General features: G+C 34.5%; 1 protein-coding gene across 16 annotated transcripts in view; it reads left to right on the top strand.

The window, feature by feature from the left end:
- Positions 1–26826, top strand: part of CADPS2 (calcium dependent secretion activator 2) — a 477993-nt gene that overhangs the window by 352162 nt on the left and 99005 nt on the right. For 10 of the 16 annotated variants that reach the window (XM_039860904.1, XM_039860896.1, XM_039860905.1 and 7 more), the window contains exons 14-17: positions 10013–10114; positions 19313–19376; positions 22320–22443; positions 24452–24472. In XM_039860904.1, coding sequence (XP_039716838.1) covers positions 10013–10114; positions 19313–19376; positions 22320–22443; positions 24452–24472 — 311 coding nt within the window. The remainder of the gene's footprint in view (positions 1–10012; positions 10115–19312; positions 19377–22319; positions 22444–24451; positions 24473–26826) is intronic. The other 6 variants (XM_039860903.1, XM_039860900.1, XM_039860902.1 and 3 more) reach the window with 1 other exon arrangement.

Consider the following 26826-nt stretch of genomic DNA (forward strand, 5'->3'; position numbering starts at 1 on the left):
ATTATTGCATCAGATTTTTTGTATATATATCACATCGGCTTATTGTGGATCATGTGTCACTCTATCATATATCCCTGTAGTCACCAGATTGTACTTGACAGTAGAGTTGTAAGCCTGGTACGAGACTCAAATAACTATGTTTTCCTGTAACAATATTGCACCTTCGTTTCTGTGTTTATAAAATGAAGCTCATGGATTATACTAATCTGTATAATCACCACATTAGAATCACTTGAGGATTAAAAATAGTGAAGCTTAAGCCTCACTCTTGAAATTTTTTTTTCAGTCACAGTTAACATTTAATACTTTATGTTAGTTTCAGGTGTATAGCATAGTGGTTAGACATTTATATAATTTACAAAGTCTAGTACCCACCTGGTACCATGCATAGTTATAGTATTATTGACTATATTCCCTTTGTATCTACTGTTAATTTATTTTCATATACTCTGTTTGGGATTTGTCTGATCTATCTGCCCTGATATTGAATAAGTGTGGATTTCTTTTCATTTGATCTGATTGGGATCTGAAGATCCATGTTTGTCATCAGTTCTAAAATATTATCTATTTATTTATGAAACTCCAATTACACATATATTAGGTATTTTGTCTTCTATATCTCTTAATGTCTCTAGTATATATTTTATCTACTTATTTTTCCAGCACATTCTATGTAATGTTATCAGTTCTGCCTTCTAGTTCAGGACTTGAAAAGTTTGTCTGTAAAGGGCCAGATAGTAAACATAAATATTCTGCGCTTTGTGGACCATGTGGTCTCTGTCACAATTACTCAATTCTGCCATTATAGTGTAAAAAGGGCCACACATGATATGTCAATGAATGAATGTAGCTTGTTTTCAATAAAATTTTATCACAAAAACAGGTGGTGGGCTATATAGTTTGCCAATCCTTCCTCTACTTCCTTAATTCTCTTTTCATCTATGACATCTACTTTTTAATCCACTTTTAAACTGTTAATATGAGTTATTAAATCTTTTAGTTCTTGAAATTCTATTTGGTTCTTTTTGAACTCTGCTTGGTCATTTACAAATAGCTCTTATTCCTTTCTTGGTTTTTATTCCCTTTTTTGTTTTTTTAGACTTTTTATTATTTTATATTGTGATTATTGCAATAACGAAATTTTCTTATGTGTTTGTATCTATGGCTTCTGCTGACGTTTACACTTTAGTCATGTTTTCTTATTTCACTAGAACTTTTTATAGTGAACATATATATTTGAAACTAATCCGTGGGAGTTTTACAAGGCTTGGATTGAGAATGCTTTCCTCCAAAGAAGATTTGCTCTTGCTTTTACTTGGTGATAGGGGTGCTACTGGAGATACTTTATTTTCTCATCTTGGAGATTCCTTGATTACACAGGTAATATGCAATATAATGAGGTCAGGCTTATGGTGCATATTCTCAGGAAAGACCATTTTCACTCAATTTATAGGTGTGTAGAAACAAACAGATTTCCTTCTCTCCCCTGTGCAAGGTTATTGATTCTTTCTAGCTCATCCTTTCACTGTTAGTGTAGCCCAATTAACGGTCCCATTTTTCACAGGCATCTCAGTTTCAGCAGCTCGTGCACATTAGGCCTCTTACCCAGTGGTCCATGCCCTTGAACATAGTGTAAAGCCTCCTTGGTACCAACATTTGCCTGCAAGGCAGCCCTGATATTCACTTTCCCCTCGACTTTGGTTTCAGCTCCTGATTCACTTTTTGTTTTCTTGCCCTTTGGAGATTTTTTTTTTTACTGTTTTATAAGTAAGTGTAGCACAAGATTTAACAGTGTGTTTGTTATAATTTATGCAGCGTTTAGGTGTTTTATAGTATAGTGAAGAGGGATTTGGGGAGTCTCAGGTAAATCCACTATATTAGGAACAGAAGTCATATGATAAAATCTGCACTTTGAAAAAAATTAGACCTCTTTATGAAGAACTTCCTGTTATGCCTCTGGTTCAGGCTCCCCCTAACTGCTGCTTAAATATCATTCCCAAACTGAACCCTCCTGAAAATCTAAACTTCATCAGATCTTTGCACTCTTGCCCTCCTTAAATGTAACTGCACACTTACTGTGTGATTTTTCTTTTTACGCTTTTCTCTGCTATAATCTCTGTTAGGCAGACCAGGGATCATTTCTGTCGTCCTCATATCATATCCCCAGGACACAGCCAGGTTCCCAGTATCTATTTGTTGAGGAAGCAAATGGATGATATTGGACCATTTGTTTATGAATTGTATAGTTGACACGTTGGGGCACTTCATAAGTAGAATTAAATGTTCTTAAACACAATGATTTTTATAGCCCACAGAAAGACCTTATATAACCAGCAAGAATGGGCCATTTTACACTATGGAAATTAATATAGTTAAAACAATGAAATCCCCTTTTTATATATCAAATTGAAAATAATTGTAACATGTGGCAGAGACCATAGTTGATGAGGTTGCAAGGACATTAATAATTTCATACACCATGGGTCAGAGTGTAAGCTGATAAGTGCTTTCTTAAAAAGCAATTTTGTAATATTTATCAAATGCCCTAAAATATCCCTTTTGCCTTAGTTAGCTCGGGCTGCCGCAACAAAATATCATAGACTGGGTGGTTTAAACAACAAAAATTTATTTTCTTACAGTTCTGGAGACTGAGAGTCCAATAACAGGGTGCCAGAATGGTCAGGTTCTGGGGAGGCCAGAGAGACAGCTGCCTTCTCTCTGTGTTATCACATAACAGAAAAAGATCTCACTGTTCTTCCTGTTATAAGACCACCAATCTCATCAGATTAGGGCCCCACCCTTATGACTTCATGTAATTTTAATTATCTGCTAAAAGCTTTATATTCAAATCCAGTCCCATTGGTGGTTAGAACTTCAACATAAGAATTTGGATGGGAGGAACACAATTCAATACATAGCACCATTTAACCTAGCAATATATTTTCAGGAATTTGTTCCAAGGAAACCATCACAGATGGATTAAAATATATAGTATAAGATTATTTATTGTAGTAATTTATATGGTAGGGAAAACAAAGAGGAAAAAAGTCTAAATTTTTCCTAATAGAGTATTAGATTAATGAATTATGGCACATTCATGTAATGAAATGTCATAATTCCATTAAAAAGCATATATTAGAATATTTTCATATAAAAAATGTTTATAGCTCATTAAAAAGAATAAAATTATGAATCAGAATGTACAATATATCCTTACATTTATTGAAAGAAGACTGGAATTATATTTACCAAATAGTGTTATCAGTTATTTCCGGTTGAGAAATTTATAAGAAATTTTCATTTTTGTCTTTGTGTTTTTCTGATTCTCTCTGTTCAAATTATGGTGTGTCTATAATCCTTTAATTTAAAAAAAATGTCATTTAAGAAAAATATTAATGTTAAGTATGGGACAGAGAGCGATATTGATATCAGAGAAAACTACACCAACCATAACCCTCTTTATTTTTATTATGAAATCCCCTCCCCCAATATTTTAGAGCTGTGTGCAGTGGCGAGTTTAATTTAGAGTAGTCCAAGAATGTTCGGTTGGTTGTTTGGAGAAGCCAATTATCAAAAATCTTGATAACTATCCTTGGTATATCACTACCTTAATACAAAAAGTAAGTCACAAGATCATATGTATTCATAGAGTCAGGTTATGCTTTCTCTGTAGAAATGTCTACTCTTTAAAAACCTTCAAAAAATAGAATGCAGTAGGAAATTCAAATAAGAAAAGAATTAGGAGGGGGAAGTGTTTGTAAAAAGAAAAATAACTTCAAAATGTTGTCTTTAAACTTTTCTCACAGAAAATCTGTTTCTTCTGTCTCAGTGAATGTATAAGAGTCAAATTAATTTCTTCTTTGGATATGTAAAATTTCAAGAGAGGTAAAAGGACATTGATATGTAATATATGGTCATCTAAACGATATATCATTTTGTTTGAAACAATAGGAGCTGTTATAGGTTGGGGAACAAGAATAAGAAGAGATTATTATTTCCTCCCTCATCTTCCATCATTTCCTATTCTCGTGCTGTGTCTACCTCCCATTTTGATTCTGTTCACAAATGGATATTGGTGGGAAATACATGAAGTGCAAAGTGACTTTTACCTGCTGTGCTTCAGGCAGAATCGACAATTCAGAAATACCACCTTCTAGGTGTCTCTCCCCTTCTCACTCTCTTTAGGAGAAGCTAAGATGTCATACATTCCTCGTAGGCTAGAGAAGGTGAAAAGAAGCCTATAAGAAACTCAAAAGCACCATGAACTGCATCATTTGCCCACTTCTTGCTTGTAAAACATCTTTTACCGCAAACAACCAAACTGCTGGCATAGACAAATTTACCTGATGAGTGGGGAAGGGAGGAGTTTCCTGGGGGAGAGTGAAGGAGCTCTATCTCCTCAATCTATCAGACTTTTCTATACAATGTTAACTCCTGATATGTTTATCCAACCTAAAAGCTGCCTGAGCTCTTTGCTCTAGGCAGTATGTAGAGTATGAGAGATGATAAAGCCAAGGATACACTTATCCCTCAAGTGTCTAAACCTGTCCAGCTGGTAAAGTGATTGAGAAAATAACCGTAGAAGATGTTACAGTTTTCATTAAGTAATAAAACAAATGCATATCAGCACTAAATAATGCTTTTGAAGTGAGAATTGTGGGTCGATCCCATGACTAAATAATTTTAGGACATGCTGTTTAAAAAAAGTTAAACAGATTTCTTTACTCTCAAGCTTCTCAGATGCCTTAATATGCTTTAGTTTCACTATGAATCTGCAAGAAGGTCTTATAATTTGTGTTGTTCCAAAAATACTTGGACTATTTAACTCTTTTGGTTGAGATATGTCACAGGACCACTATTCCTTAAAACATTTGACAGCCAATAAATCTTGAATAGCACAAATTATAAAATCCCTTAGTTAATGGAGGAATTTCATGAAATTAATTTGTACAGGCCTTAGTATGTGTAGGAACTATTTTTTGGATGAATCTGGCTTTCAGAAAGGTATTGTGTATGTATGCGTGTGCACATGTGAGTATGATAATTTCTCATGAAACAGACTGTGACCCCTAGACAGATGTAAGATCAGGCTATTAAGCATCGGCAGCAGAAGGTTCTATTACACGAATTCTATTTTTTAAGAATCTTTGAAGTATAATTAACAGACACAATTGCACTTGGTGTTCAATTGCCTATTATGCAATATCAGAAGGAAGTTCCAAATCATACTTACCCGACAATATCTATAATTAAAAGATATGTATCTACTATTAAACTGTTTTATAATTTTTTCATATCTTATACTTCTGTAACAGAACACTTTTTATTAAAAGCATGTAGTTTCAATAACTACCAGGCCCTAGGAAAAAAACAAAAATATTAAATCTTGATACATGAGAATACCTTCCCTTCTCATTGAAACCACTTTAATATTTAATTATTCGTGTAGAGTTAAACCCAAATTAACATTCATTTCTTTAATTAAATTTATTAAGGTGAGATTGGTTAATAAAATTATATAGGTTTCCAGTGTACAGTTCTATAATACATCATCTGTATATTGCTTCATGTGTTCACCACCCAAAGTCAAATCTCTTCCCATCACCATATATTTGACACCCTTCTCTACCTCCCCCCACCCCTTTTCCTCTGGTAACCACTAAACTGTTGTCTGTGTCTATGAATATTTGGCTGTTTGTCATATTCGTTTGTTGCTTTCAGTTTAATATCTCACATGTAAGTGAAATCATATGGTTTTCAAAATTTTCCGTCTTACTTATTTCTCTTAGCAATAATATCTCAAGATCCATCCATATTGTCATAAATGGCAAATGGCAGTATTTCATCTTTTCTATGGCTGAGTAATATTCGAATCAGAAAACTTGTCTTTATGTTAGAATTTTTAGTAACCACATTTTAACATAGTCTTTTTATCAATGTCAAAGAGACAAAGAGACATTATTCTTTTTACTATCTCAGGAAAAAAATTCCTGAGATTTAAAGTAAATAATTTCACTAATAATTAAAATGACAAATAAACACTAAAAATTTTTTGCTAAGTGTAAATAAATACAAACTTTTTTAGAGATCTTTTTACCCAGAATACTTAACTGTAATTCCTACCTTTGTTTGCTTTTCAAAAATTTTTCTATTTTCCCTACTGTTATATGATAAAAGATGTGCCAAATAACTTGTGCCATATTAATACTAATAAATAATATTTGTGATATTACTAATTCATGAATTCTCATAGTCTTGTAGGGCTGATATTTTCATGTTTTATGTATCACTCATTCATTTCTTTGACATTTATGTATTGAATGTCAACAGTATACCAGCTACTATTCTAGGCTCTAAGAGTACAGCACAAAGAAGGCAGGCAATAAACTAATAAATATGTCACATGTTGGATAACAGCCACATGTACAATGGTAAGCAATAAAACATGTTAAAGGAAAGAGGCCTATGGAATGAAGGGTTACACCTTTACATCTGGTGGTTAGAGATAACCTCGCTAATCCTGAGTCTTGTCCGTAGAAATGAGAAGGATGGGAGTGAGCAAGCCGTGTGTGCACCTAGGGAAAGAGCTCCTGGGCAGCAGAAGAAGTGCATGCAAAGGCCTCGAAGCAGAGCATCCTTCATACGTTCATAGCTGCCTAGGAGACTAGTGTGTCTGGAGCTAGAGGGACTTGCTGTGAGGGGGTAGAGGAGGTCAGAGAGTGAGTGTGGGGAAGGAGGATCATATAAAGTCTCGTAGACCATCATAAGGGTTTTGGCGTTTACAATGAGTGCCAACATTACAGGGATAAGACTTATGCTTTAAAAAGTCTCAGTATGTTGTCTGACAAGGAAAAGACTGGAGAAGAGAGACCAAAGAAATTGCAGCCATACTCGAGAGAGAGCTGATGATGGCTGGAACCAAAGGAGAGGAAGTAGAAGTGGTGACGGATGATCAGGTTCTGTCTTAAAGGTATAGCAGACAGAAATTACTTTAAAACCTGAGTTTATAAAGCTATCATTTTAAATCTCTTATTAGTCTACTAGATAAATATTCTTAAAACATAACTGGTTTAAGTTTATCTCAAGGCTTCTACAAGTACATATTTTGTAATGTATGAAAGCACATTTTAGGACTTCCTTTGTTAAGATTTCTTTTAATTGAATTGCTGCTTCAATGATAGGTATTTTAAAATTTATTGATTTTTAAGCTCTTTGCCTTTAGACATTTAGGAAATGTCTGACGTACATGTATTTAAAATAGTTTCACCATTATCGCATCTCAGATAAAGCTTCCATTTTCTAGTAGTGTCTTTTTTTTATTGCTCTTTAGTATTTTCTGTAAAAATGGGGGAAAGAAAATAAGGCATGAGCACTAATAGCACTGACTTTAGAATGCAAGAAATCTGGGTTCAAATCTAGGCTCCAGCACTTACTAGCTGTGTGACCTTGGGAAAGTAACCTAACCTCCCTGAACCCTGTCAGCCTCCTTCCTTAGAGCCTGGAGAAAGGGTGGTTATGAGCATCCTGTGTTGTTATTCATACAAAACAGCCAGCACAGTACCAGGCACATATTTAAAATATTGAAACTGATATTTGCTGTGTTTGTTTTAGTAATGACCATGACAGGAAGATATTGATGACACAGGAAATATTTGCATTTATTGAAAGAATAATTTTAGAAGGAGCTGTTACCTTTAGGCTTGACTGTAGTAAAGTTGCCATTTATTCCCAATAATTTAGATATAGAAGACTACTTCATATACCTAATGTTCAGTACATAGTCTGTTATATACATTAAGATGAGGACGTGTGAATAAGAGCAAGTCCAAAATATTAAATGTTCTATTTAACCTGTCAGCATGTACCTAATTGAGTAATAAACTCAGTAAAATGATGACCTTTCACTGTGTATAAGTCTTTATCTTAGCGAAGGTTGACATAAGTGACGTCCCCCTGATTTACCTTTCTCACCTTTCATCACCTGAACTCCTAGCTCCATTCCTTAGGTGGGCAGTATGCCACAGTGACGTTTAAAATGACAGACGACTTGCCAGATCACTGTGGATCACAGTCTCCTTTGACAGTTAAAGCAAACAGGAAAATTCACTCAAATATAACCGTGTGGCATGAGTCAGAGAGCAAAGCCAAAGGACATGTCAGTCATCAGGACAGTAAAACTGTGTTCTTTGCTCCTTTCCATCAAGTGTGCATAGGTGTATTTAGTAAAATAACCACCTGCAACTTTGTGGTATGAGTTTTTATTGCTGTCTATTAAATAACATAATGTAGTTATGGTTTTTGTTTGAATGCCCAAATTCGCAAATTAATGATTTATATAGAACTCTCAGGTTAAACTTTTGTGGTCATTTTCAATACATATTCATAAGATATTGTATTCATAAGTCTAGGTTTTGTGCTGTCATTTGCTCAGTGAGAATTGACTCTGAAATAATAAATGAAAAAAATTCATTATTAAATTATTATAAAACATTGGAGCTAGCTCATATTTCATTGCTTTATAATTTATAGGTCAGATTTTCTTTTATTCTTCCTAAAAATATTTGGAAGACCAATATTTTGTCATTATTTTTTCTGTACTTAACATTCAAATGCATTCTGATGGAAAAATGTGATACATTATTCTGATTATGATATTAGATAATTGACATTTCCCTATTTAGGAACAAAATATAATTGTAAGAAATATTTTTGAAGCATAAATTCTAGCAGCACGCATGTTTCTGAAATAAATTATTTACTACATATTGGAAAAAAACTTCAGACTTAAATGATGCTTTGATAAATAAAAGGTCTTTATGTCAATGCGATTCAGGTATAACTTTAAAATTAATTGCTTTTATCCTAATTGACTAGTTTACAACCATCATAGAAACACACACACATATATGTATATATATAAAGAAACAGTGGAAACATCAAAAATCTTATTGGAGAAAGTTATTTTAAGCATTCATTTTCTTTGTTTTTCATAAGCTTTATTTCTACCTATTTTATACATAATCATTAAAAATTAGTAAGTCGGAATGATAAATGCATAACTCTGAGAATGAAAAGATAATCTTTATAAAAATGAGTTAATAGGGGAAGAAATTATTGCTATTAATTATCAAGTGCAAAAAGATTCATTTTGTTGTTGAAATATGTAGATTTTGAAATGATATGAAATTACTATACCTTTTGTGTTAGCAAAGACAGTTAAAATGTATGTGTTCAGAATTCTAGATGATTGCTATACACTCAGATACTTAAATCGATACAGAATAAATTCCAAATCTCTACCATTTAATGTATTTTATATCTTCAACCCTAATCTTAGTAAAAGAAGATTTCTGTTCAGTCTTCATAACTACTTTTAAAAGTCCTAATTAAAACTCACTTTGATTCCATAGGGATATTTGTTTAAGCATAAAAATCTTGAAATATAGCTGGTCTTTTCTGTGGGTTTTTATTCAAACATTTATTTTTACATGTGTGCACATATTTAAACAAGATAGAGCAGTAGACCACAACTTGTATCCAAAATTTCTACATTTCTTACAAATAAAATTAAATCTCCTGTTTTATGTTAGTTTAATTTTTATTCGGAAGAGAAGCAGTTAAGACATTTTAGTTAGCATTCAGTATTTTTTTATAATATTTTCATTCAGGGGATATTCATTTAATTGGTCAAATGTTTGGTACCACTATAAAACTCTTTTCACTGCCATTCTCAAGGACTAGTCATTGTTTTCTGTGAATCTGGAAAATATTTATTGTAATCCTTTACCTTGAAGGCCATCTAAAAGAGAATAATTTTGTTCCATTCATTCCAGGTCAAAATATGAAGCAAATGGCTATAAATATCTCCAATAAATTTCCACTGTAGACACAAGTAATATGTATACTGTAGACTGATAAGCATTTTCTTTAATTATTTGGATTTTTCAGAGCTATATATACATATTCGATATAAAATATAGAAAATAAATTACTGATTCTGATTGTTTTTCAGACCTGATGGAATTGGAACGGTGTCAATGGAAGAAAAAGAGAGATTTGAGGAGATAAAAGAGAGACTCTCTTTCCTTTTAGAAAATCAGATAAGCCATTTCAGGTATACACTCTATTCCTTCATACAAGTATTTCCTTTATTCACTCAACCCTTCAATCCCTTACAAATGTTTATGTCTTTATCTGCTCAAGAATTTTCAGTAGCTTCTTTTCCATGTTCCTCAATCTTTGATCTGTTTCTCAGCCTGCCATTCAGTAGGCTCATTTAAGGAGGCCCTTTACCCCACCATAGTGATGCCACTCCTGCCACAGTTTCTAGCACAGTCCCTTGCTCAAAAATTATCTGCATAGTGAAAGTTAAATGTCTTGATAATATTTCTTTTTCCCTGGTTATATTTAGCTCAACAGAACCTTATGGTTAAAAACAGAAATATGCCTATAGGTTTCCTTTTCTATCACTCATCATTAGATCCTACAAAACATGGCTCTGTCCACATATTGTGTCTTATAGCATGCCTGTCACATTGCAGGTATGTGATTTGGGGTCATTTCATGTGAACTTACTGAAAAAGTAAACTCAGTTAATAGTCCCCTGTAATAGTTTAAAAGAACTGCTATTTAACCATTTGAATGGTGTATGGCTACCCGCTCTGGGCCTCAGTTTCCTCATTTGTAATATGAAAAGCTTAGACTCTGATTTTAAAATAATATTGAAGGAAAGAATGAATCTTAGAAAGAACGATACACTGTGCATCTGTTCCCGTACATTAGTGATTTCAACTAGGGCTGGTAGCACCACCTTCGCTGGTAGCACTCCCTTCGTGAATGAGGGAGGATTTTCGTTGTCACAATAACCGGATATGGGGACAGTCATTCAGTGCTGGGTTTAGGAATGCAATGCATAGGACGGTCTCACATTGGACAATTTTTGCCCAAAAGATCAATAGATTCACATTAGGAAACACTGTTCTTGATAGCATGGCAGAATTCAACTTACAGAGTTAAGATTAGATTCTCTGCTGATTTTTTTAAATAAACAACATGGAGACATGAGGAAAGCTTTTTTTTCTTTTGCATTTGCAGAGAATGTTTCTTCATTTGCTGTTGTCGTCTCTTAGGTTGTATAGAGATCCTGACATAAATTTATTTTACATGTCTTTTAATTACATGCAGTATTTCCTTTTTTAACATCGAGACAGAGCTTGTAATTCAGTTGAATAGCTATATCACCAACTATGTAAATCACTGTGGTTATCTGTATCAGTGCTTTCATCTGCAAGTAACAGATCCTACCTCAAACTGGTTTAAATAAATGAATGTGTATGCTCACTTACCTGCAGATCTCAGGTAGGGTAAACTTCAGGACAAGCTGAATTCAGTAGCCACAGCTCTGCTTCTCCATGATTCTTATACGGCTGTCCTCCATGGGAAGCTTTCATCCCCAGATTGGTAGCAAGACCACAGAATTCCTTGGTCTCACAATCATGCATGCCAGTTTTCAGGGGAAGTAGTAGAGGCCATCTCTTTCTGTGATGCTCCCTTAAGATCATGAAAAGTTTCCTTAGAAGATCCTACCAAACTATTCCTCATATCTCATTTGCTCTGAATAGGTCATGGGCCAGTCCTAAACCTGCCCAGCGGCCAGGGGACACACTAAATGCCTCAATTAGTCACTTAAGAGCAATGGTATCACCATGATTGAATTAGCCTAATCTGAGCCATCCCACCAGGGGAATTCAATGCCCCTCACAGCTGCCCAGCAACTACACAGGGGGAGACAGGGAACGGCAGTTGTCCACGTTATTTATCGTATTCATTTCCTCCCTCGCAGTTGTGTTCTCTCTCGTATATGTGTGTCCTCTTTTAATAATTTCTCTAAAGATGTACTTTATAATCCTTCTTAGCTTTTATTTCTTTGGTGTACTGAGGACAAGAACTGAAATGAATCAGTCTAGACATTTTGGGCCGACTCTTATATTCCCTTTGGATGTTTATAGAGTTTGTGTAAATCTCGCCAGTTCTGTTTTTTTTTCTTTTTTTTTTTTTTTTTTTTTTTTGGGGTCTATAGAAGACTGGATAAGAGGAAATGGGATTAAAATAAAACAGATAGTTGTCCACATAGGCAAGTTAGTAAAAATTTTTAAATTGTCTGTGAGGATTTTCATAAGGATTCTACCTATAATCTTCCTTAGTCATTCGTGTTAAAATTTAGAAAGAACACAGATTACTTATCAGTTCACACTAAAGAAGTAATCACAGTACTGTTAATAACTCTTATATAGAGACTTGTTTATTTAGGTCCAGCCGTATTCCAGAAAAGGATTTCAAAGACAGATAAAACAATAAGGCAAACTAAATTAAACATAATTGAGGAATTTCTGGTTAACGATAGAATATTGATGTATGTCTGGCTTAGCTTCCTCTTAGAACCTAACTAAAATAGTAACATTTTTTCCAGAACACATAAACTTACAAGGACAACTAAAGTAAAAGAGGAAAAAAATGGGAAAACAATTTTTGGAGGTCGGATGGCTGAATCATGTCTCATTTAGCCACCCAGGGAAAAACTGGCAGTGGGGAAGACAAAGAAATAATTTGATTTATGTCATACAATCACCAGAATGTTTAGGGATTGCCAGTATCGTGCCCTTGTAGAAATTAAGAATGAAGGACAATTTATTGTAAATATGCTTAAAACTCACTTAGAGCCCCACATCTCTTTTCCAACGTGGCAGCCAGGCTGCTGCCCTTCCCGGCCCCTGGCAGAGCCCTGCAGATTCATTCCCTGGAGAGGGTAAAATTAGAGGGTACCTGGACTGGGGTGGAGGATAGGAGGAAACATCAGGCAGTTGGAACTCGGGTTTATAAACCTGGAAATTAAATAAACATTTATTCTGAAATCTGAGAATCACAGCCTTCTCCTTCCAGCTCACACGCTTGACTCTCAAAATGCTGCCAGGCAGGCAGGCAGGTTTATACCTTCCAGGCATACTATAAATGTCTTCCTCTGAAACTCTCACTAGCCAAGAAAAAATACCTAAAGCTGTGGACGATAAAGACTCCCACTGAAACAGCCCAGCCAGATTCCCCTTCAGCAAACACCATGGGATACATGTACCCTACTTAGGGTACATAGCTACCATTCTGTTTTTTAATACCACACTTTTGAAAACGATCAAACAGCCAAGGTCATCAGACATTTGAGGGAAGTATTTACTCTTGAAGATAGAGCCCAGAGCAAGGAAATACTAAAAAAGCAACTTGGAAAACAAACAAACAAACAAACAAACAAGGATTGTATATGAAGAAGAAAATGGAGGAGGAAGAGGTGGTGAGAATCTACTACTGATATCCTTGGAGAGATTTGAAAGATAGAACATTATAAAACAAAAACAACATGTTGGGAAAGAAGGGAGAAGGAAGGAAAAGGAAGGAAGGAAGGTTAAAAAAAACCTTGGAACAAATAAGAGTTCTTAGAAGTTGTATGTGAATGACACACAAACACGTACACACTAATGAAAGGTAAAGTTAACGAGACCTTGCTGAAAGTAGGGTTGGGGGATAGGAACATAGGAGTACAAAGATAAGAAAAACTAAAGATCTGCTTAGAAATTTTATCATAAATAATAGAATGCCAGAAACAATTAAGGCTAAAAGTACAAAAGTTTGAATAAAATTATTCAAAAATATTTTTCAGAATTAAAAGACATAAATGTTCAGACTGAAAGAGTCAATTTAATACCCAACACAGTGGATTGAAATAAATACTGATCAGAGTACATTTTCATGAATTTTTAGATTCTTGGGGATAAAAGAAAAGATCCTGAAATATAAAGAATCAAGAATCAGAATGGCTTCTCAACTTTCACGTATTCTAGAAATATTTATTGAGTACCTACTATTGAGTGTCAAGCAGTGAACAAAATTTAAAAAACAACCCTTTGCTTCTGCAGCTTTCATTTTGATGTGAGGAATGATACTGATACCCAGAAAATAATGCATCAGTAACTTTATAATTCTGAGGAAAGGTTACTTCCAGCCTAGAATTCTATACCAGCAAAAGTCTTGTTCACTGTAGAATAAAGATATTTTGAGATATGCAGGACTTCAAAGATGTGCTTCCCATGTTTCCTTTCTGGAGAATGCAGTTTAGCAAGAAAAGGGGCGGGGAGAGGGAGAGTTAAGAGCTCTACAACAGGACATCAGTATCAGAGTAAAGGGACAGTGATTAATAGAGACCCCAAAGTGATGACTGAGCTTAGAGAACAGCCAGTTTTCACTGGAGCAGGTCAGAAAATTCTTTAAGTAGATCAAATTGACAAAACACTGAGATATTTTAACATGTTGAGAGAAGATTTATTGCCCACCAGAAATGGAGTATGGAATTAACTGTGTTAATTACATTAGAGTTCTGAATTATATTGTATTAAGTATCTAAGATGGAGTAACAGAGGATATTTATCTTTCTACCTGAAACCTTTTTTTTTTTTAAGTACAAAATATGTGAGGAAAATGCTCTTTTTGGACACTAAACATAAAGCAATGAATAACAGTGGTTCCTGAGAGATGGGAAACAAATGAAATAAGTCCTTTAATTTCCCCTGCTTACCTCCAGGAGTGTTTCAGTCCATGTCCCAAAAAAAGGCACCTGGGTAGATCCCAGTAGACATCCTGACTTGAGGAGGCAGAGTTGGAAATCTAGGGAGGCCAAGGCAGCCAGAGTTTTCAGGTAGAGTTCTAAAGAAGAGAGAGCAGAGAGACATACAGGTATCTGAGGGTCCCCCTAGAGTCTTCAGCTAGGTGTTGATCAGTACATGTATGTGAGGAAATTATTCAGTCAGGCAAAGAACTATGTGAAAGGATTGCAAGGGGAGATCTCTAAATCTAACACAGGCCTAGTAGTTCCAGTTTCTACGACCCAGAGTGGAAACCTTCTAATTCATGAGTATCAGATAGAGTACCAGAGGGTTTTGCGTCAACAGTGAAAAAAAATTAGCCCTAGAATACACATTGTCATGGTCTCTCCTAATGAGGGTTAGAATCATGATTTGAATAAATCAAGCCATTTTCAAGTAATTTAACTGCATTTCAAAATGAAGTTCAGGAATAAAGGAATACAAAAGTATTCATCAATAAAATTGTAAAGAAACAATGCCTAGCATTCCATCAAAAATTTTCAAGCATACAAAGAAATAGTAAAATATGACCAATGAAGAGAATAAAACCAACAAAAATGAAAATGACAAAAGATAGAATTGTTCAAAATTGTTTTGGGTGGTCTAGCAAATGCATTGAGGTAGGAAAAGAAAGACATCTAATTGGAAAATAAGTAAAATTGTCTTTATTTACAGATAATATGGCCACCTATATAGAAAATCCTATGGAAACCACAAAAAAAAAATTGCTACCGTTATTTATAAGTTTAGAAAGTTGTAGGATCCTAAATATAAAAATATCAATTTATTTCTATATAATAGCAAGAAACAATCTGAAATTGAAACTTTAAAAATACCGTTTACAGTAGCAACAAAAATGATTGAATACTTGGGGTTTATTCTGACAAAAATGTGCAAAACCTATACACTAAAATATACAAAGTCTTGCTGAGAGAAATTAAGGAAAACCTAAATTGATCTATAGCTTCAATGTTATATCAATCAATGTTATATCAATGTTATATCAATCAAAATCCAATAGAATTTGTAGAAATTGGCAACCTGACTCTAAAATTCATATGGAAATGCTAAGAATTTATATAGCCGAAGTAACTTAAAAAAGAATAACATTGGAATGCTAACACTACTTAATTTCAAGACTTACTTGTAAAGCTATAATAATCAAGATAGTGTGGTACAGTCAGTCCAGAAATAGACTCACACACATATAGTCATTAATTTTCAACAAATGTAAAGTATATTTATTTCAACAAATGCAAAATATTAACCTGAATCTATACCTCACTCCTGATACAAAAGTTAACTCAAAATGGATAGACCTAGAAAACAGAAAATCTCTGTGTCTTTGGATGAAGCAAAGATTCTTAAATAAAACACCAAAATCATGATTCATATATGGAAAAATATCACCTTAAACTTCATCAACATTAAGAACATTTGATCTCCCAAAGACATTATTAAGGAAATAAAGAGATGAATCTCAGAATGTGAGAGAATACATATTCTACAAAGACCTCTACCCAAAATATATAAATAACTCTTAAAACTTAATAAGAAACAAAATGACCCAATTAAAAAATTGTTTTAAAATATTTGAGCATATGAAAAGATGCTCAACATCATTACTCTTTAGGAAAATACCAATTAAAACTACAGTGAGGTGCTATTGCATACCTATTAATATACTTTACATAACCTACTGAGCTAACAACTGTTGGTCTGGATGCGACACTGGAACTGCATCCACTCTTGATAGGAATTAAAATGGCAAAACCCACTTTGCAAAGTAGTTTGCAGGTTCTTAAAAATTTAAACACCTGACATGTGACCCAGACATTTCACTCTTAAGATTACCCTAAAAGACATGAAAGCATATGTCTATACAAAGACTTACATGAATGTTCATACCAGCATTATTCACAATAGCCAAAAGATGAAAACAAGCTAGATGACCTTCAACAAGGAAGGAATAAACAATGAATTGGAGCTGAGCAATAAAAAAGGAGTGAACTGTTGATACGTGCAATAGCATGAATAAATATTAAAATCTGCTGAGAGAAATGAGAGCCAAAAAAAGTATATACTGTACTATTCCTCTTACAGAAAATTATAGAAAATACAAACTAATCCAAATAACGGAAAGTAAATCAGTGGTTGCCTGGGCCCCAGGAATGGAGAAGAAATGTTTGGGGCCATGAATATATATCTTACATTGATTGTAGTGACGGTTTTATGGATATATACATATATCAAAACTTACAAATTACATGCTTTAAATATGTGCAGTTCATTGTGACATCTCTAAATAAAACTTTAAAAAAAAATAAATAAGTGCTTCTCTTCCATAGTGGGAAGTTGAAATAATAACTAAAACTAAAAAATCAAGAATTAAAAATATTAGCACATAGGCTAGAGATATGACATTGAAATACCAAAAGAATCAGCTAAAAGTTAAAAATATTTTTTCTAAAGAAATTACTTGGGAAGTGGGGTAGGACTGACATAAAGGACTTCTGTTTTTCAGAAAAGAAGACTTTTAGAAAAAATTTCCTCTTAGACTACATATATAACAAAAATAAATACTATATCTAAAAATGGCTTAGGAAAAAAATCTTAGTTGTAGGACAGTTCTGTATAGGCTTATTTATCTGTGTAATTAATTTACTAAAGTAGGAATAAGGGAGATTTCAATTGCATTTCAATTTATTCTGATTAGGTATTAAACTTGGTTGAATTTTATTTGATAATTGAGCATTTTCCACTTCACATTGCTATTACATAGTTGTCAAAGTGGTAAAAACCCAAAATATTTATCCTGAAAGGCAGGACAGAATGAGTCCCTTCTTTTAAAACTTGTTTTGTAAAGATTAATTAAGCTCTGTGCAGTTATTTTCTGTACTTTATTGATTCAGGATTACTTGTACTCTGTAAACGTGTTGAATTATTTACACATCATGGGCAGCTAATGCTAATTCAGAACATGCCCAGTGGGACCTCGGAGCCCTGAAATGCTAAACGTAATCTGGGGATCAGTAACATTCCATTCATGAAATGCATCACCCACAGGTTAATGGAAATAAACAATGGACAAGACAATGAGTGGATTATGCAAATACACTGAAAAGATTTAAGCAAGGGGAGGAGACTACAAGAACCCAATTTGTGTTTTAGTTAAATGTGGATTAAGGTCTATGGTATACAAAATGATTAAAGCTACTTTGCTAATTTGCTAATGCTCTAAAAAAAAACACCACTCAGGAAAAAAGTATCAAAATAAATTGGTTGTGGCTTTTTTGTTGGTGGGGGGAGGTGGTAATGGTGCAGAGGCAAGATTAAGTGAAGGAAATTTTTAACAGAAAATTATGAAATGGTAAACCATATTCTGAAGAAAATTTGAGTGACTAGATTTATATGACACTTATATGACATTTTCTGAAACTAATAAAAGCTCCACAAAACAAAAACGTAATCCTAATATATACTCAGCTACTGCTTTGTGAGAACTCAGTCTTTTCATTAAAATTTGGTCCTGTTAAACAAATTAAACTTATAATAGATGTGCTTTTTAGGAAATCCTGTTCAAATTCCAATGTGAAAAAAATAGTTTTATTGTTAATTACGTATAGATAATTAGATAATGTGTCTACTAAGCCCCTGGATAATGGCAAAGGACACGGAAATAAGTAAACTTTCAAGTTACTGGTTTGACGATTTCTAAGTCAGAGCAATGTGGCCACCTAAGGACAGCCCAGCTGTCTGTAGCACTCGATCCTTGGGTGGAGGCAGCAGTAAGGGAGGGGGAAGCTCTGCTGAACCTGATTCAACAAAGCAAGGAGTTCCAGCTGGATGAAGTGGCCCTGACATTCTGTACTCTTGAAGTGGAAAGTGACCTGAAGAGGGACCTCCTTGTAAAGAGCAATAAACCTATCACCACCACATAGCAACTAACTTCTGAGGAGCCCCCTCACTCTCCCAGTTTCTGACCCTGACCTGAGAACTTCTGCACAACCTGCCCTCTCGTTGTGGGTGTGTATTTGGAATACATGGGCTGAGAGATACTCTGGATAAATGATATTTCCAGCAAAAGCGCTGCAGACAGTTTGTGTGTTTTGTGGGGAGGTTGGAGAGTTAGACACCAGGATAGACAGGCAAGTGACAGGAAAACAGGGAGCTGGAAACTTGTTCGTCCTAGAAGTTATGTCCATGATGTGTGTGTTCTCATCTTAATCCACACATACATACAGGAAGAAAGGGGGAAGTCATTTCATTTGATCTCTAATAGAGCTTGAATAACAACACCTTAGACAAGAGATTTTCAAGAAATGCATTTTAAATATCCCTGTACTCAGGAGTGTAGTGATTTTTGTTTGATTACTATGGCCTTTCTGTACATGTATCACTAAAACTTTAGAACCTTTTTCATCACAGTTTACACCCTTCCAGTTTAAGACATTTAAATCATGGGACTAGGTAAACTACAGCAGTTAACACTTTCCCAGATGGGTCAAAGCTATTTTAATCACTTTTCATTGTTCTCCAGTCATGCCAGATAATAGAAGAGGGAATTATTTAGCAGTTTGGATATTAAATGTTTGACTTTATTGTTCTTCTTTTTGTTTTTGAAGATACTGCTTTCCCTTTGGACGACCTGAAGGTGCTCTAAAAGCTACACTTTCATTACTTGAAAGGGTATGTTTGAACATTGCTTTATAAATACTGCTTGCATTGTCAATTGCTGTGTGTTTTAGTTATTGAAATATGCAAAGACAGTCTTATTCTCCAGTGTGTTCTCCTGAGTCCCTCACACTACATCAATTTCTCACCTTTTCTTGCTCCATTCAAGTTCTTTTTATATCTTCTTCCTCCCCAAGCCTTTTAAAACCTACAACTGCCATCATATGCTGAGTTGATGGCATATTTTTGGTAGTAACTGTTTTTCCTACCTTTTCCCCCCATTAAATAGTCTTTCATTTTTTCATTTAAGTATAATTATCTGTTTTTCAGACTTTACAGTTGTCTTTTGTTATCTCCCTTGATTTATTTGTACTTCTACCTGTCATATCCCTTGTACTTATAAGAATTTATCATTTAATATTCACACACATATCATTTCTTTTACTCTAAATTCATCTCAAATGTATTTTAATTCAATCTGTCATTATAAATGAATTCATGAATTGTAGAAGTTCATTTTTCCTTAAAAAATAAATAGCAAATAAATTTTCATATCCATGCTAAAAAATCATTTATTCATGAAAGTATATGTTCTACTCCTCTTTTAGTGGCAGATTAGTTTCATCTATCTTCAAAACTATTCATGTGTTCATTGGTAGCTAACAGTTAAGTAGTATGGACAACTCTTACTCCTTATAAGTATTAAGAGTGTCCGGAGATCATCTATAGCTCATGATTATTCTGGTCCTAATTTATTGACTTCAGGCACTTGTTCTTGTCCATTTTTCTGCTCAGTAAATTCTAGATATTATATTGTTTATTAGCACTTCTATGAAAAGCAAAATGAGAAGACATTTTCAGTGATTTAAGGACAGAGAGAAGGGCTAGAAGTGATGGATAAAATGAGATCTTTGGCTTATAGATTGGTTTCATCTAAATATCCCTGTCTTGTCCTTGATTACTGTGCATTGTGTGATAGAAATATTATTGTAGTAATTATCTTTTTGTTATATCTTTTTTGTTAGAATTTTTTTAATATGAAAAGCTGCATATAACTCAAGATTTTCAAAGTATATGTTTCATCTCGTTCATTAAGGTGTCATGGGTAAGATAAAACCCTGAAAGATAGCTTTATTTTTTTGGAACCTCATCCCGCCCTGGGTACCTGGTGCAGCATCTCAGTGAGCTGGTTTCCATAGCAGAGCTCCTTGCTCCCCTCCTCGTTCCCAGCAGGGCCGAGCTAGTGGTAGCAGAACTGCCCATGTGCCCTGGGCTGACAAGTGGAAGGGTGAACAGTGACTTGTTTTCGTCACTAATCATGCCTCTTTCTGAAATGAGAGAGGAATGGTAAAAGCCACATCTTCAGCTTCATGCCTCTGTATTTACTGACATCTTAGAAAAATAAAATCTGTGAATTCTTGATACTTATGATACCTTCGAAGAAGGTGGGGAAGAAACACCAAACAGAGGTTGCGCCTCCCTTTCTGTACTCACCAGCACTTTATCTGCACTTGCCAGGAAAGAGGATTCAATTCCCCATCTCCAAATAATGTGAAATATGCCTGGTTTCCACCCTGGACTAACCTCTGTAACAGATATATGCATTCTAATTTTAACAGCTATTTCTGTTATTTAAAAGTTTGTCACCATGAGAAGGCCTAATAGTAAAGTTTATGGTTCTACATATGGTACAAAATTAATCTTAAAGTTACATTTTAGTAATAATTACATTAAAAGTAATAATACGTTAATGCTTGTATCTTTTTTACTGTAAGAAAGAAGATTTTTCTGGCTATGAAGAGTATAATGTGCAATTCTAATTAAAGTGTCAAATATATGTCAGTGTGTTAAAGATTCTTATGAGAATATGAAGAATAATTGAAGTTGGTAGGGAAAGAAGTTTTTAAATGATGACGTTTGCAATCTTCAAAAGGAAACCTTGCCTTAAAAATAAAATAAAATATGTTTTCAAGTATCACCAGTGCTAGAATGATTGAATACGTTTGTAAATATAAAATCCTTAGTGCCAAGGCTGATCAAAAGAGAAATAATAAAGCATGAAATGGGTGTTTTCATGTTCTTTCATTATTTCTTTCAAGACAAAAGACTAATAAGATAGTAAGAACACTTGACAAAAGTATCGTCTTTATATGCTTTATAAGTTCAATGTAAGCAAAGCAATAAAAACCCCATTATCTATATGGAAAAATCAAATTTAATTACTAGTGTGATCAAAACTTATTGTGAGTTTTACCAGTAGGAAGTTTTTAAGGAAAATTAGCAACAAGTCATTATAAAAGTGTTTGAATATGTTGTATTTTGAATTCTGGATATAATTGCTTTTTCCCTGGGCCAGTTGCGGTACTTTTAAAGGAAAAATCCAAAAACACAATTTAGGATCCCAACAGAAAATAATCAAGTTTTTTCCTAATCTCAGCAAGTTTTCATGTATTTAAACATTTGATACTCCATTTCACTAAAACAAAGAATTTTTCTCCTCCTCAATGGGTCACAATGACTAAAGTGAAAGCAGTGGTCTTGATTTTTATAGAGCTTAAAAACAATGCTTACTCCTAATGGAATTTTTGTTGTTGTTTTCATATACGTTGCCCAAATCATTTAAAGCTTTCAAATTAGGGATGTGGAATACAAGCTTTGTTTATTACTTGTCCCAACGACTGTACTCCTGATCTAAAACAGCTGCTCTAATGGTGTCATGGGTCCCTGGAGGAAGAGTGATAGTCACACTGAATGGTGGCTTGCCTGTGGGAGGTTCTGATGTGCACAAAATGAGGCTCAGACAGGAGGAGCCAAGATTGGAGGATTACTGCCCAGTTGTGAAGTGCCGACTCATTACTTCCAGTGTTACCTAGGACCCCTTCCTGCTAATAGTCAGGTCCAGAACAGTTTGTGTAATTTGTTTTTACTATTTTATGCAATCTCTCTCTCCCTCTCTAGGTTTTAATGAAAGATATTGCCACTCCCATACCAGCAGAAGAAGTGAAAAAAGTGGTCAGAAAATGTCTCGAGAAAGCTGCCTTGATCAATTACACTAGACTCACAGAATATGCCAAAATAGAAGGTCAGTGCAGTGAGCAATTGCCGAAGTGGCAGTGAGAGCCAACAATGCCTATTAACTGAATTTTCTGTGAGAAGTCCTTTCCTTTCCTGAACAAACCTGTACCGTGGCAAAGGGAAATGTCTCATTAAAATCTCAGCTGGTGAACTGAAGAGCTTTTTCCTATTCATTGCTTTAATATGCCTCCTGGGACTCTGCTTGAATGAAAGACCCAGGATTCGTGCTTAAGTTGTCCTTTGTTCTTATTTTGAGTTTTCAGGAAACCAAAAGGTGTTTTCATGGGTTGTATTTTTTAACATTATTGTAAATATGTCTAACATTTAAACTCTGGACAGTGTAGTATTAAATAATTTTATTTTCTATTCTGCATTGTCACTCAGAAGGAGGAAACTTGTTGATTATCGTGAGGGCTGAAATAAACTGATAGAAATTCCCTGCAACTTTTAATTGCTTGCAATGTATTGATGCACTTGGAAGATTAGATCTCTTGAGAAGACTGTGCATTTTTTTTTCTCTTTCTTCAGGTCTTATTCATTAAGGATACTGAGATTTAAGATGTTTATCAATAAGTAGATTGCGATTTGTGGCAGAGTCACACAATCAGCTTTTATTCAACAGTCCTTTGATTGATATAATTAAAAGTAATAGAAAGGATCTTAAATTCTTTAATTATAAAACTAGCTTGTGTAATACATGTAGCATTAACTTAAGGAGGAAAAAAAGTTTGCAGTGTTAAATACTTATCTCTAAAAATAAAAAGTATATCATCCATTAGAAAATTTTTAGTAACTTTAAACATAAAATTGTACATAATGAATGATAAATGTATTAATTAGTTGATGTTATGATAGTCCCATCAAAATTGGGACAATGAAAAAGATGATTATAATTGGCCGTGTTATATCTTTTTTCTCTCCAAATCTGATCAAGCTTTCTAACAAGCATGCTGTAACCAACCTCCTGAGTGATTAACAAAAAAGCCATCCCATCACTATAGCAACCAATATTATATCACGAGAGTAACAACATGAAACCTCCTTAGTTACCAGTTTAACATCATTAATTATGATATCATGTTGTGTTAAAGCACAAGCAATGAATATTAGATCATTTGGGGAAAGTGGAAGGTAAACAGATTGGTTTTCACATTTTGAATACTCATTCAAACAGTTTTCATGTTTTGGGAATAGTGAGTGTTGTGAACACGGATTGAAAGAATTGATATAAAAATAGACATTAAATCTGGCAACAAGAAAATGTTTGTGGACAACCTGAATAAACACAATATTTTTTTATCCAAATATAACGAAGCCTATCCAAAAAAACTGTGACAATCTTTTTGTTCTTAACTGTCAATTTTAGTCATTTTGACCATTACTTTATTCAAAAAATACCGAAAAAATATGCAGTATATTTTTTTGTTTATCTCTATGTTTATTTCCTAGTCATAGAGCACATTTTAATGTGGACAAACAAAGACGATTCTCTTATTGGTACACAAACATGGGCTTCTTTTATTAATCAGTTAGATAAACATGGCAACACTGGTGATCAGAAAGGTGTATTTGTTCTTTCATAAAAATAAACTCATGTTAGAGAAAAACCTATAATAGAACCAAATGGTCAGTGAGCAGGGAACTATCCCACCTCTTCCTTTTCTGGAGTCGCCCTCTCTTATCTCTAGTCTAGTGTGAAATACTCTAGAAAATGGATCCTAGAAATCTAGTTGGATAAGATTACTGAGCAATCTACTGTCAAAAAAACCAAAATGCATGCTTATTAGATGAGAAAACCTATGCCCTTTATTATCTCCCTTCCCTCCCTCCCTCTTTTGTATCTTAAAAAATAAAGAGCTCTTGTTCTATGCTCAGGATCAAACCAAAAACAAAATCAAATTTAAGTTAGAAATAGGAAGTGGACTACTTTTCTTTGCTTAACTCACCTTCTGTATTATGTGAGCAACATGGGCAGAATTTGCTTCCCTCCTAAATTCTCTTTTCTTATGTTTTAGGCCCAGCAGAAAAGGAAACAGGTAATTGATGTCTGTGCATGCATGTGCCATTATTCCTGACATGGTCGTGTTGTGTTTTGATATTATGAAAAGCTCTTTCCTCTTTAGGGTTCCTATTAGGTCACTTTGAATAAGATCGTGAAAATACTTTGATTTTATCAGAACTATGGCTAATGCTTTGTAGGGAAAATATAGGTTATTTATCTCTGTAAAAGTTCAGCAGCGGGTTTTTTGTGTGTGTGTTTTGGTGTTTTTGTTGTTGTTTTGTTTTTGCTATGAATTCAAAGCGAAACACCTGAGGCTGTATTAACGTTATGCATTGTGCTTTAAGCGTGAACACTAATCTTATTTGGAAGCTGTCGCCAGTATTTGAAGGACTCTTACAACTGGAAAAGAGGGCCATCTCTCCTTTATCACTCCTGAAAAATAACATGAAAGTGAAAAGCATAAATGCTATTAAATGCAAACTGAGCAGCCCTTAACTTTGAAGGATGTTAATCACAGGACTGGGCAGAGGTGATGAAATCCCATCACAGGAAATTGCTAGGAAAGAGTTCTCTGGGTCTCTGAATATTGAAAGGTTTTGTTACTTTTTTCTAGTGTCAATTATCACAATTATAATTATTTTAATTACATATGCCATTATCTGTTTATCCTGTCTATCTCCTCTTCAGCCCGTTGTAGGCAGTCTTTCCTGAACTCGTATTCCAAGGTCACTGTTGTGTCCCCAGCACTATGCCGCTGACAAAGCAGGTACAAGCAGGTACTTAGTACTTTGGAGAGAGACAAGAGGATAGTTTCGTCTGAAAACAATGGAGGAAGAGACAAGTGACAAACCTTCCCTGTCCTAGGTTGCTTAGTCCAATTTTGTATGTCATGTTATCGACAAGTTTTTTCGGGCTATTTGTAACTGAAGTCTTCCATTAAGGACTTTATTTCTTTTACTTTCCTACGTTTTTCAATTCTTTTCCGGTATTTGACCCCAGAAAGAGTCAGGAACAAAACACTCAGAGTCAGGAAAAGGGGAAAGAGCATACCTACACTGATGGCTAAAGTACACTTTAGAAGAAAAGAATTAGAAAAAACATATGAGACTGCCAGTTCTTTTATGTCAGTCCATTGTGATAGCAACAGTCCTGTACTCAAATGAACTTTTTAAAAACCTCTTAAGACATTTTATCCTGCACGACATTACACAATTTACACACGACAAGTCTGTGGTTGTTAGTGACTTTCCCACTGCCAGGGGATGAATTAGTTGGCCAGCTGGGACTAGAAACAGGTAGGTGATCCGCAGCCTACAGAGGCTATGCTCCCGTCCCCTGTGCCATATGCAGGGGTCACAGTGCACCTTCATGAACGATGAGGCAGAAGTGATTGCCTTGTTCCCACTGAGGAGGTAGGGAGAGGAGACTCACTGTCCCCTCTGTACCTTACCTCCACCAGACAGAAGCCTTCCCTTCACACGTACTCAACAGCTACACCACTGCGCAACTCTGCAGCCTGGTGACTCTAGGAAAGACGTCTTTTAAAAATTAAATGCTTGCATAGAAAAGAAAAAATATCAGTGTAGTCTCGGTAATTTAAGTGGATTGACAGGAAAGCTAATCGAAAGTGAAGAATGTTCTAAAGTAACAGAAGAGAGGTTTTTAAGAAATAGAGTTGTATCCCTTTAGTTATATTTGGTTGCAAGTTAACAGTTACTTAGTAAATGTTTTGGGGGTGCTTTTAAAAGTGAGTAAAAATGAGAATGTCAGTTTCATGTGTAAGAGCTCGAATGCTTCATAAGACTTTCAAACAGTATTCTCTTGAGCGTTATGATCATTACCCTTGGTTAGCTTGTACCAGGTAGAGAGAGTAAAATTCGGCCTAAGATTTGTCCTAATTTTGTCGTCTATTGACTGCCTATTGCCCCAGACGTATTTTTATTTACACCACCTCAATAGTTCCTTAAACAACTCTACAGGATAGATGTTTTACAAAAAGAGGCAACTGAGAACTCAGAAGTAAAGAACTTGCACAAAGTTGTGCTGTTTTGTTAACATTCAGGTGACCTGAGGTCTGCACCCATGTCTCAGACACCAGAGCCCCTGTATGTTCTTCCCACGGCCAGCCCTGCCTCCAAGGCTGTTTGATTCCAGCCAATGAATTTTTTGATAAATACTTCAGTCACATCCCAAGAGCCAATGGTTAATATTTGTAGGGTCACTTTTTTAACAAATAAGGATATTTATTTAATAATAAAGGCAAACCCTTATGTGCCAGGCACCATTCGAAGCACTTTACATGTATTCATTCATTCCTTACAACAACCCTTTACAATAATTACTATTATTATTATTATTTCTTTTTCAGGAAACTGAAGCAGAGAGATT

Source organism: Pteropus medius, unplaced genomic scaffold, assembly GCF_902729225.1.
Source record: "Pteropus medius unplaced genomic scaffold, Ma_sr-lr_union100, whole genome shotgun sequence".
NCBI lineage: Eukaryota > Metazoa > Chordata > Mammalia > Chiroptera > Pteropodidae > Pteropus > Pteropus medius.